General features: G+C 41.1%; 1 protein-coding gene and 1 long non-coding RNA gene across 3 annotated transcripts in view; one reads left to right on the forward strand and one right to left on the reverse strand.

The window, feature by feature from the left end:
- LOC126202497 (uncharacterized) overlaps positions 1-1,992 on the reverse strand; it is a 31,553-nt gene extending 29,561 nt beyond the window's left edge. For both annotated transcript variants that reach the window (XR_007540192.1, XR_007540191.1), the window contains exon 1: positions 1,725-1,992. This is a non-coding gene — a long non-coding RNA (uncharacterized LOC126202497). The remainder of the gene's footprint in view (positions 1-1,724) is intronic.
- A 161-nt stretch (positions 1,993-2,153) lies between these two features.
- LOC126202513 (protein spinster) overlaps positions 2,154-12,328 on the forward strand; it is a 316,701-nt gene continuing 306,526 nt past the window's right edge. The window contains exon 1 of the mRNA XM_049936871.1: positions 2,154-2,493. Within this exon, the coding sequence (XP_049792828.1) occupies positions 2,226-2,493 (268 nt within the window). The 5' untranslated portion in view covers positions 2,154-2,225. The remainder of the gene's footprint in view (positions 2,494-12,328) is intronic.

The raw sequence follows: 12,328 nt of genomic DNA on the forward strand, positions 1-12,328 counted from the left end.
ATAATACGCACTGATATACTACTTACAGATTTGTCTAGAATTTTATACATCTTATCTGAATTAACTTTGCAGTTTTAGTTACAAGTATTCATAAGTGGTTAATTATGAAGCAAACTGAATATCCAAAAATTAGAAACCGTCAAGCTTGGTTCACATTTCATCACAATGACATGTATTAAGTTGGAGTGAATGTTTGCAAATAATCTGTTTGTACCTCAGACTACAGGGGCAGAGATAATTTTATTACCACTACCCAAATTACTGTGGAGTATAATGAAATATTCAGTAGGCCTACATCAGATCAACTATTGGACAGTTTTGAATTCTTCAACTGTGTTACTACAAGCATTTCCGATTCAATAATTTTTTGGTAAAAATTACGTAGTGGAACCCCCATTGCATTTTTCAGTATGGCACAGACATACACATTACACTTCTCTATCTGTAAATTTGTTACCAGTAAATGTAATGTATTGAATACCATTATACACAGACATTCATAACAGTAGCTACTGTGTTTTCTTAAGTACAGCTAGAGATGTAGCCGTCTCAAAGTTAGAGACAGTTAAATTTGCTATGTCTGGCCTTCCTATCTCATTTTGGGCAAATGCTGGCATGGTCCCTTCAGAAAAAGCAAGGCCAGCCATCTGTCCTGTCCTCGTAAAAACATTACATTATATGTCATTATTTTCATCATGGCAGCAACAACAGCAACCATTACGAAATTGTCTCAAATGAAAAACAGCCCACAGCTGCACTAAATTATGTTTATTTTAAACCTTGACCATGGTTTAAAATAAACATAATTTAGTGCAACTATGGGATGTTTTTCATTCAAGATTATTTTATATGCTTTGTGTGTCTATATTTAAGCCCAGGAAAATTAATATGTACGAAATGGCAGAGACAAAGAAAACTAGAAACGAGCAACAACTCTTCTGTAGTAAATATGGGTAGTTTAATCAACAGACAGTGTGTGATATTGTTGGAGGCACAGTATACAAAGTGCATGAATGTCTTACTCTAATTTTAAATCCAGGTAGGACCTATATATCATGAAGTTTTACCCGTATGTGTTCAACATCAACAATGGGTATGCCAAAAAAATATATGGTACCCAGTATTTTTTAAATTATTAGTCAGTTAGTTATTCATTAACTTAACTGATGTCATAAAATAAATTTGAAAATACCTCTCTCATAGCCAAGTACAGGAATGCAACATACGTAGAACCAGAATAACTACACACGTGGAATGTGGACAGCCAATTTTTCACGGGAGGTAAACAGAATCATTCAGTCTGTTTCAACGATCGCATTATGAAATGGAAACTACGGAGATATGGAAAGAGCAACGGTAGGCATACACAAAATAAAAACAATTCTTCGTACTTTAACTTGGACACTGCAAGTGGGAAATGATCACGTACAAAGTAGAAGATTAAGAAATCCTAGGGCATGTTTAGGATTTATGTCAAACGCTATGCAAATTCACAAAAGTAAGAAAATTGTGGATGGTACAGAAAACACAGAATAGGTGTGCAATGTATCAGTGTAATCCATGATCAACAGAGCAAAAGTATATACCATTTGCACTCAAAAATACATTTTACAGATGTTGCATTACATCATTCTAAAAGATTGCAAAACATTTGATATTACTTTTTCCCACTCTAAAAGGAAAGGTACTCCAAGTACAAATCAATCGTGCTCTTATTCACTTACTTTCTACAGATCGTCTCAACTAAATAAAACGATCAGCACAGCTGTGTGCCCATAGCCTTGAAATCGTTTTCCCGATATGACGGACTTTGATGCTACCATAACGAAGCCTTTTGTCACTCTCGATATTTAGACTAAATTATACGTAACAACAACAAAAACTATTCCCACGAAAGTAATGTTCGTAGATTCGAAATAATAAAGTTAAATAAAATTCCGGGATCTACGTTCCACGTTTGACGTTACTTATCACTCAGATGTTCGACGTATCAGTAATTCGACTCTTATAATGATGTGCCGAAATCGAGACAGTTTAGACACTATCGATATTATTCAGTATATCGCCATCTGTCTAGAGCGAGACATCGAAGTGAACAAATGACAGCTTCGATACTATCGATATTATGCGTCGTAACGGGGGGGTGTGTGTGTTCCGTCGTGGAGAATGGAGTTCCATTTGGCGTTCTGTGTTCAGAGTGCGCGGTGATAGTCGCTGCAGTACATATGCCAGCTCAGAAACTTGTTGATAAGCATTCTCTGAAGATTCTAAACATGGAGCCTTCAAATCTACCGCAGAATCACTCTCATCAACAGCTGATGGGCAATGCTGATGATTCAGACAGTATTGACACCACAGTTCCAACATTAACTGCCGGACCAGATGCATCGCAAGGGAGGCGTGGCACCGGCATCAGATTGCGTGATAAAATAACTGTCGCAGTATTGTTCTACGTCAATCTCATCAACTATATGGACAGATTTACAGTGGCTGGTAAGTAACCATATGACACTTCCTCGGTTGCTCTCACTGCTGTAGTGTCACATGACATAGCACGTGGGTCATGTGTTTACATTTTCAAATCTGGCGGCAATAGTCTATATTTGAAACAATGACCAGCGTTTTGTTGGATGTGTTTATTTGTGGAATGAATTTGGTGCAGTGTAAACAGATTCTTTCAGTGGAGTCCGAAAGTCTTTTTGATGTAGGGTTTTAAGTAAAAGTTTCCTTAATGTTCAGATATGTATTTTGTGTGTATACAAATCGTATTTGCATGAAATATATTCGTGGCTCCATTAGCAGCTTTTAATGTACGATTGAAGTACTGTATTATTAATTGCATACACGCAATATACCCATCGTTTCATTTTAGTGCTCCTGCTCTCAGTGAACATACACCATGATGTAGTTCACATATTAGACATCTTGGAACTGATTTTGGTTTAGTTAAGCATTTTTATAGAACGTCGAACACTTTTGTGTATTTAATGGGTAACAAAGATCTTGAGTGGTTTGTTAAACAAACCAGTCGTATGTGGGTCTACTTCATAATAATCTACGAACATCCCTGATGCCTACAAGTAGTCTGAGTTTGTTGATTCAGTTCTGAAGTATGTGATGTATTCAGGTCACCTAAAGAGCAGCAATAGTTATAGGCAGTCTCCGAAGAATGTCTGCCATGTGATAGTTTGAAAAGGGTATGTTATAGGACCAATGCCACGTTTATATTCCAGCTAATCATAAATCAATTTTATCTGCGAGGATAACATTACCTACATATTTGATGTGGTAGCGATAAGTTTTAAACTTCTAGTCTGTGTTTGTGTTGTGCATACTTCTGTACCGTCGTTAGTTGTATAATTATTACGAAAAATGTTTTGGACTAGAAGGAATATTTCTGACTCCCTGAACAATAAACAAAACTCATTGGCAGTTACGTGTACTAGACGCAGGGCGGCCTTGATTGTTATTTCGTTCTACTGGGTGAGGCCTGCGACAGTTGCACTACTGTCCTTTGAAACCATTATAATCGATTCTGCACCTAAATTTTCCAAATCAAGAATAGAGATGGGCAGACTGAAACACGTAACTGTTTCGAAACAAATGAAACAGTACAATGTAATGTTTCGATACGCTGTAACAGTTTGTGTTTTGTAATCTAATAAACCTACACATTTTATCATCTTGAATGTCTACTCTATAAGTATGTCCATATAAACACAAATGAGGCGTGAGAGCGCTAATCATATCGCAGAGAGTATGAAACTATCACTTAGGCGTCTTGGCAGTTTCGTATTTCCTGCAGCAAATGCGCTGCTTTCGTGTCGTGTAACTTCCATACTTTTCAATTGGCTGAGGACAGCCATAGCTGAAGACAAGAACTACCACAAACGGAACTGGAAGTGGGAGCAAACTGCAGAAACAACGGATATGCTGCTGGGATTCCCATATTCTGTTAGTATGGGTAATATACCCATCCTGCTAATTTCCATTCACACAAAGGGAATCATTGTGGATAATAGGCACAGTGACTATAGACTCACAAATAACGCCAAATAATTCGAATAAATAACAAAGTATAACAGAAAATTTTTTTGTCTTTCAAGGGTTTTCGAACCGTTACTATAAATTCACCATGCTTCCCAGCCTTTCCTGTTCACTATTACACTATCAGTGATACGTCAAACAGATTGCTTGCAATTATACCTACATCAAATTTATGTATATGTCTAATAACTGTCACTCTACGCCTTTTTTTTATTCAAAATGTTGTAGGCTTATTTGCGTTTCTTAATGTGATTACTGTACATGAACAGAGAAGCGTATGTTATAAAAAAGTGTAATTTAACTTAATGATTTTCACATATTTATTATTTTGAATGTGAATAGTATGCGTTGTTTTATTGTTTGGTTAGTGTTTATAAATCAGGTGTTACGCCATTTCGTAATAGGATAGTCAGCTAGAAACGAAGCTTTATTTTCGGATATCTTCAGCTTCACGCTATTGCGTGATTTCGACACTCTTGAAAGTGTTTCACGAAGTGTTATGTTGTGTTTCAGTACCTGTGCCAAGCCCGAATCTCGTCCGACACAGAGCGGAATGAAACATCATTTTCGATACAAGCACAGGTGGACTGAAACAGCCTTATTTTGAAACAACGATACAGTTTCTGTGTCTGGCTCGAGATCGAATCTGGTCCGGTTATCCGAGACAGGGACGGAATGAAACACCACTGTTTCGAAACAGTGAACCACAGCCGTTCCGAAACACTGAAACAGTTCCACGTATCGATACACTGTATCGAAACATAGAAACAGTGGCCAAGTCTAATCAAGAATGAATCGACGCCAACAACAACCAGAGCATTTCGTCATTCGATGATGGTAACACACACGCAAGAGTGCGTCGATCAAATTTCTTCATAGTTGAAGGCCACAATTTCGTTTACGTTTGTAGTGGAACGTAGTATAGTATCGGTAAGACGCCAACGAACTCTTGGTTTATGACAAGTTTGTGTTTTTTCAATAGAATTGTTGACGATCATAACTTATAAATGGTTGGTTATGCTTCCACAAATGTTTCATATCCTCTGTCATCTCAATGGCAGTACTTTTGAACCGTGGTTTGAATTCCCTGTGTGAGTTCCTCTCTCCAGATCAGATTCCATGCAGTGCCATTATCACGTCCATGGTGATTACCGCTTTCGTTTCATCCAATTTTGTCAAACTGATGAAACACAGCGAAGTTTGCTTTAACGGCATACTGAAATGTTTTGTTGTCGATTGTTGTATCTATATGTTTACCGCGACGATGAATCTTCGAATCCTAGTCTCCCTTCCTCCGTCCTGTCAGTTCAGTATTTTCCTTTGTTTAGAAAGAATACAAAAAGGCTATGAAGCGAATTTTTGTTATGGCGCATACCCATCAGTTGATCAGTTAATGTCCCTATTCCTTAGAGTGAATTTTCTTAAAGGCTTCCAAACTTACTCGTTCGATAACATCTCTACATACCAGTAGTATCATATCATCAGTATCATATCATTTGTCATACTCAAATAAATAGACGGTGTCGACTACAAAAAAAGGTTGTGTTCGGTGAAACGTGTTTTGTATAGAAACTGCCTCAGAGATCTTGTTATGTGGCAATGCAAAGTTATTCCACGATATGTAACTAAAAAAGTACGAAACTAGAAACGAGAGTGAACACTATAAGAGGCTACGACACATTTCCGTAATATTGCCTGCCGCACAAGAAGGGGACTTTGACATTTTTGCGAAGGATGGTAGGGTTGTTTGACAAGAGAAACAAATCTCAAATCTTGTCATTTGTAAGTGAAGTTCAACATAAGATGACTTGCACTTGGCTCAAAAATAAATTTCCCATTTGTAAAGACAGTGGCGACCAGACAGCGATGCGTGAAGGGTTCGTGTTTGTGATTATTTTGCGAAGCTGTTCAAGCAGCTCTTAATATCGGCTGTGGCAGTGACAGCAGCTGTAGAGGGTTGTTGGAAGCCACTTGTTAGCCGCTGTTGCGTCACGCCTCCCCTCGGCTGACGCCGAAACCGGTCTGCTTATTGCCGTGACGTGGCTTTGGGTTAATTACGTGGGGAAGCGCCCACGCGCAAGTGCCAGAAAGCCATATATCAATGTGGTGTGGGCGTCTGTACACGCCCTCATTTAGTAGATAACACAGAAATTGAAATATTCGCCTTGTCGAATATCCCCAACCGGTTGGTAGATGAAAGGGGGAGTTGGCGTGACGTCACGGTGCTTTAAATCTGAGAGGGATGGATTGTATTACGATGTTTATTGCTTGTAGTGATGTAACTGCATCTTAGTTGCGGGTAGAGTCTTCCTGACTGGAAACGCACAATAATGTGTACTTGAGTTCTGAATTTAGAAATCAGCTTACAGCAGTCAGTTATGTGACGCTGATTCGAATAGTAAGGGATAGGTTTTTGGAGAGGTTCTGACTTGTCAGGATGGGAGTGTTACTACTTCTTAAGCTTATTGAAGCCTCTGATTACGAATCTCATATGTATTACTCACAAACGTTCATAAACGATTACATTTTAAAGAGAACTGATTGCAGTTTTTACTAAAAATGATTCAAATGGCTCTAAGCACTATGGGACTTAACGTCTGAGGTCATCAGTCCCTTAGACTTAGAACTACTTAAACCTAACTAACCTAAGGACATCACACACATCCACGCCCGAGGCAGGATTCGAACCTGCGACCTTACAGACGCGTGGTTCCGCACTGAAGCTGCTTTTACTAATAGATGACATTAGGTGTACATTTTAATTTTGCCTCCAATGACGTAGATATTACTGGCGCTAAACAGAAATCTATTTCACTATGTGCAAACATTCTCCGGCAGCCGAATATTATATGCTAGCTGACTGGTTGGTTTCATTATATATCCCAGTCGTCAGTTACAGCAGAGAGGAAATCGATGTATGTCAGAGTATACATGTCGTAAAATCCCCTTGGGGGGGGGGGGGGGAATTGTTTAACCCTGTCTGTAAAATTGACTGTGCCACCTGATTACAAGCTACAGTTTCTTGTGAACCCTGAGCAAGTTATTCAAAAAGGAAAGAAACAGAAAAAGAGAGATTCTACAGAGCTTATTCGAACAAACCTGAACGTGGCTGTCATCTAGATCTCTACACTGTCGCCAGACGGTCCAGTGACATCGAAAACTACGTATACTACACGCATATTGGAAATTTAGATTATTTTTACATGCATGTTACAATTTTCCATCCTCAACTCCAAGAGGCGAAATTCCAGTGACTGCGGGTTCGGATCTGATGCCACTCATTCCAGGTTGTTTTACACGTCACACTACCGATTACCAACAATAGGAGTGCTACCTAAATATTTTATCCCCCCAGGTACAAAGTCATATGTTCGCCAAGATTAACTTGATATTGTTCCAAGTGTTTCGCAGGTTTTGTGAAAAACACATATAGACGAAACACACGGTTTCTTCCCCTCGACTCCCCACTTCATTAGGATCTCGAGGAACACGTCGCTGTTTTAAGAGGGACGTTCAGCGTCCAAGATCGCATTACTTGAAATATTCGTATTACTCATAAAATGATGACGATCCGAGTTGCACTGTTGGCGACTGTTGCCTGCTTGTGTAGGCGTTCGTAACGATATAAGGTCTATCACCTCAGTTCTCTGCAGTAATGGAACATTTCTGCTGTACGGAAGACCCGGAATTATATTTGTAACGCAGTTTCAGCGTTGGTCTTTCTGGTTACCAGTCGCGAGTTTTACACTGCGGATGTGGGCATTTCTGAGTCCTGGCGCGGTGCCTGAAGGCAGGCGCAGGTTTTCTTGAAAAACCCATGTCTTCTAACAGAAGCGTCACCGCTTATTGGTGAGACCAATGAGTTCTAGTTTATGCAGCTCGCGACATACGATGTCTGCTCAAAAAGTTCCGGAATTTTGTCCAAAAAACTTTTCTACGCTTTATCGTGATGCAGGGGCCATTAACAATCTCGTCACATTTCAGGCCGTTTCCTTCTCACATTTTCACGCAGGATTCGCAACACGTCCCGATAGTAGCATCGACTAACACTTTGTCCCTGTGGCACGCATTCGTGATGAAGTAATCCTTCAAAGTCAAAGAAATCTATCACGACGGCTTTGATAGTTGACCTGATGTGACGAACTTTTTTGGTCTTGAAGAGCCTTTCCCGACCCATTGTGGAAATCGAGCCTTGGTCTCAGCATTACAACCGTACACTCACGTCTCACAAGGTATGATTCTCTTAAGGAATGTCTCGTTCTCATTTGCGCGATCCAAAAGCTCTTCACGGATTACGAGGCGAAGGTCTCGCCGGTGTTGACAGCCGTGGGATGAACTTTGCGGCAACACGATGAATTCCAAGATGCTGTGCCAGGGTTTCATGACATGATCCAACTGAAATGTAACATTCTTCTGCCATCTCTCGGACAGTCAGTCCTCGATTGGCATCCACAGATTCGTTGAGGCGTCGTCTGTAGACGTCGAAGGGCGTCCTGAACGAGCGTCATCTTCAACTTCCGTCCGGCGATTTTTAAACCTTGTGAACCATACGTAGCACCGAGTGCGGCTTAAGCACTCATCGCCGTGGGCTTCCTGCATCATTTGGTGTGTCTCTGTTAAGGTTTTCCTTACTTTCGTGCAAAATTTGACGCAGACGCGTTGTTCCTCCAACTCTGCCATCTCGAAGTTCGCAAACTGTGCGACACAACGTTCTGTTCTACTCAATACAGCCCTGAACAATAACTAACAGACATACAACAATCAACTTCCGGCAGTTACACATTAGACGCAGACGTGTGCATGGATGCCAACCGCATTTCGACCAAGCGCACCACTGACACGAAATTACTTGTTTTCCGAAATTTTTTGAGCAGTTCTCGTACAGTGGTAGTAACAGAACTGAGGTAGCAGACGGGCGCTACAAAAGAAATCGCTTTGCTCTGTGGTTAGCGCGTCCACATAGACCGTAGGTTTGCTAGGCGGAGTACGGTCGTGCTTTCGTCCTGAAGGCATATATGTTCACTAACAAAAGTTGACACTGGTAATTTGATGCAGACTTGTTTTTCAAACTTCTTAGCACAGATTTTTTTGTGTCCCTGATTCATTGGTACGAATGTTTACTGCCCCATAGTTCATGGTGGACTTGTAAATGCGTAATGAATAGAGTAATTATAATGCTTTCTATTTCCAAAGAGTTCGTAATGACTTGCATTTCGTTGTTATGATCATTAAAACATTTTTTTCGCTTAAAGGGTTGAGGGTACGACTGAGTTTAGGCCCCGACTAACGTTTTGTATGTGTCAAACATGATAGGCTCGCAGTACTGGCTATAATATAGCAACTATCAAATAAAAATTACGATTCTACTTTTATTTGCAGGAGACACAGGATCTGAACGAAGACTAAATTTGGATTTTCTGACACAACTGAAAGACTTAAATTTCTGAAGAAAAGCATTGTTATAGCTATCTGCTTTCTGAAGAGAAGCATTTTTATAGCTATCTGCTCTACACATACAGCTTCATTCTGTAGCGGTTTCAGATTTTATAACCAACGTCGGTGGAAGAAAAGCACTCTACCAGGTGTTTCAAAAGTACATGCTTCTCATAAGTGGGTCTTCAGCTAAACCAAATGCAATTATGTTCCACGGTGGTATGTAAAAAAACACATAATTTCGTTAATGTCATACTGTAAACCACAACAAGCAGGAACCGGATTTAACCTGTGTGTTGTGATGTATGACATTAACCGAAGTATGCGTATTTTACGTACCACTGTGGAACATCATTGGATCTGTTATGCTGATTAGTGATGTATGGTAAATGTGCGTTTTTGAGGCATCTGATGTACTGCTTTTCTTCCAGCGATGTTGCTTGCAAAAACCGAAACAATTAAAGAATAAAATTTTGTGTGTACAGGTCATGGCTATAAATAGGCTTGCCTTCAACATCTGAGCAAGTTGTTGTTGTTGTTGTTGTTGTTGTTGTTGTTGTTGTCGTCGTCGTCGTGGTCTTCAGACTGAAGATTGGTTTGATGCAGCTGCTCATGCTACTCCACCCTGTGCAAGCCTCTTGATCTCCGAATGACTTGCAAGCAACATCCTCTTGAATCTGCTTCATCTCTTAGTCTGGCCCTACAACTTGTTAACTCCCCCCACCCCACCCCTCCCCCTATGCTTCCCTCCAGCACTAAACTAAATCAAGTGGCTCTGAGCACTATGGGACTTAACATCTTAAGTGATCAGTCCCCTAGAACTTTGAACTACTTAAACCTAACTAACCTAAGGACATCACACACATCCATGCTCGAGGCAGGATTCGAACCTGCGACCGTAGCAGTCCCGCGGTTCCGGACTGAAGCGCCTAGAACCGCACGGCCACCGCGGCCGTCCCAGTACTAAATTGTTGACATCTTAATGTCTCATAACGTGTCGTACCAGCCGATGCCTTCTTCTAGCCAGGTAGTGTCGCAAATTTCTATTCTCCTCAATTCTATTCAATACGTCCTTATTAGTTACGTGATTTACCTATCTAATCTTCAGCACTCTTCTGTGGCACCACATTTCACAAGAGCTTACATGTTACATATTCTCTTACTGTGTAAACTGTTTATCGTCCATGTTACACTTCTGTACATGGCTACACTCCATACAAATACTTCCAGAAAAGACTTCCAAAGCCGTAAATCTATATTCGATGTTAAGAAATTTCTCTTCTTTTGAAACGCTTTTCTTGCTATAGTCGGTCTACATTTTGTATCGTCTCTACTTCGGCCCTCATCAGTTATTTTGCTACTCAAATAGCGCAACTCATCTACTACTTTGTGTTGTATTTCCTAAACCAATTCCCTCAGCATCAGCTCACTGTTTTGCTTTAGTTGACGTTCGTCTTATATCCTCCCTTCAAGAGCTTGTCAATTCCGTTCAACCGCTCTTCCAAGTCCTTTGCTGTCTCTGACAGAATTACAGTATCATCGGCAAACCCCGAAGTTTTTATTTCTTCTACGTGGACTATAATCCCTACTCGAAACTTTACTTTGGGTTCGTTTACTGCTTGGTCAGTATACAGACTGAATAACCTATATCAAGTGTTAAATTTCTAATTAGTTGTTGAATACGCGTGGATGGCTTGAGAACGTGCACAGTGACCTTTTCATTGTTGAGAAAGGAGAGAGAGTGGCAATTAGTGGATGGGTTTTAAATGCACAAGTCAATGCAGCAGGGTCGGGCGCCTACAGCCCGCTGAATAGGCCGGCCGGCGGAGAGGTGTGCGCGAGGGAGTTAATTGCGTCAGCAGCGACCTCTGCGATTTGCATAACTGCAGGCAGCAGCAGCAGCAGCCGGCGATGACGTGGCCGGTGCGAGATGCGCTCAGCCCGCGGCTTGCTGACTGGCTATTGTCTGCTGCTGCGTCGAAACACGGGCCACTGTTGCCGGAAGCGGAGGAAGTGCTCAGCTACTTTGCATGTGGAAACACGCGGACAAAAGGCATGCCCGGCAATGACACACACACTCTTCCTTTATTCAGTGGCTTCATTGTGGCTGACTCTCCAGATTAAGGCCTCACACCCGACTGCAGCTCTCGCCAATTTTACGACTTTCGTGTCAAAAGCGCTCGCCCCCCCCCCCCCCCCCCCCCTTCGTCTTCGTTCGACGATGACAGCTGTCCACTTCGTCCAATGAAGATGATCAGGTATAGGGGCGATCTACACGGAATGACACAGTCAAAGGTCGGTGTCCTAAGTACGACAGAAAGCCGCGGGTGGGGCCTGCGATTATTTTTAATTTTTTGGGAGAGATAACCAGTCTTGGCTGCAAAACAGGCTTTATTATTTTATATTTTGCCAAGACGCGTTTCGCCTTGTTTAAGGGACCTTCTGATTGGCTGACACAACAGCTACTAAACACTTACGCTGCCGTCCTTGCAATTGTCTTAGCAGACAACCACCTTTGTAAACATTTGAAGAACACTGTGTGGTGCCCTGATATGAAACAGTGTTGAGTACGCTGGAAGTCACGTTGAAAGTACGTATAAGACCTCAGTAGGTAGCTGTCCTTATCGAGTTTTAAGGCACTTCGCGTACTGGCCTTGTAGAATATGTAGCGCAGTTCAAAAGACGCTAAACACGGGATCAGGCCTACAGAAATGCATCACATAAAGTAAACATGTACAGCGGCATTTCTGAAATGTTTACATTTTGTGATGCATTTCTGTGAATCTGATCCCGTTTTTAGCGCCTTTTGGACTGCGCTACGTACTCTAAAAGTCCACTGAGTGAAGTC

This window comes from Schistocerca nitens, chromosome 1 (genome assembly GCF_023898315.1).
Source record: "Schistocerca nitens isolate TAMUIC-IGC-003100 chromosome 1, iqSchNite1.1, whole genome shotgun sequence".
Lineage (NCBI taxonomy): Eukaryota > Metazoa > Arthropoda > Insecta > Orthoptera > Acrididae > Schistocerca > Schistocerca nitens.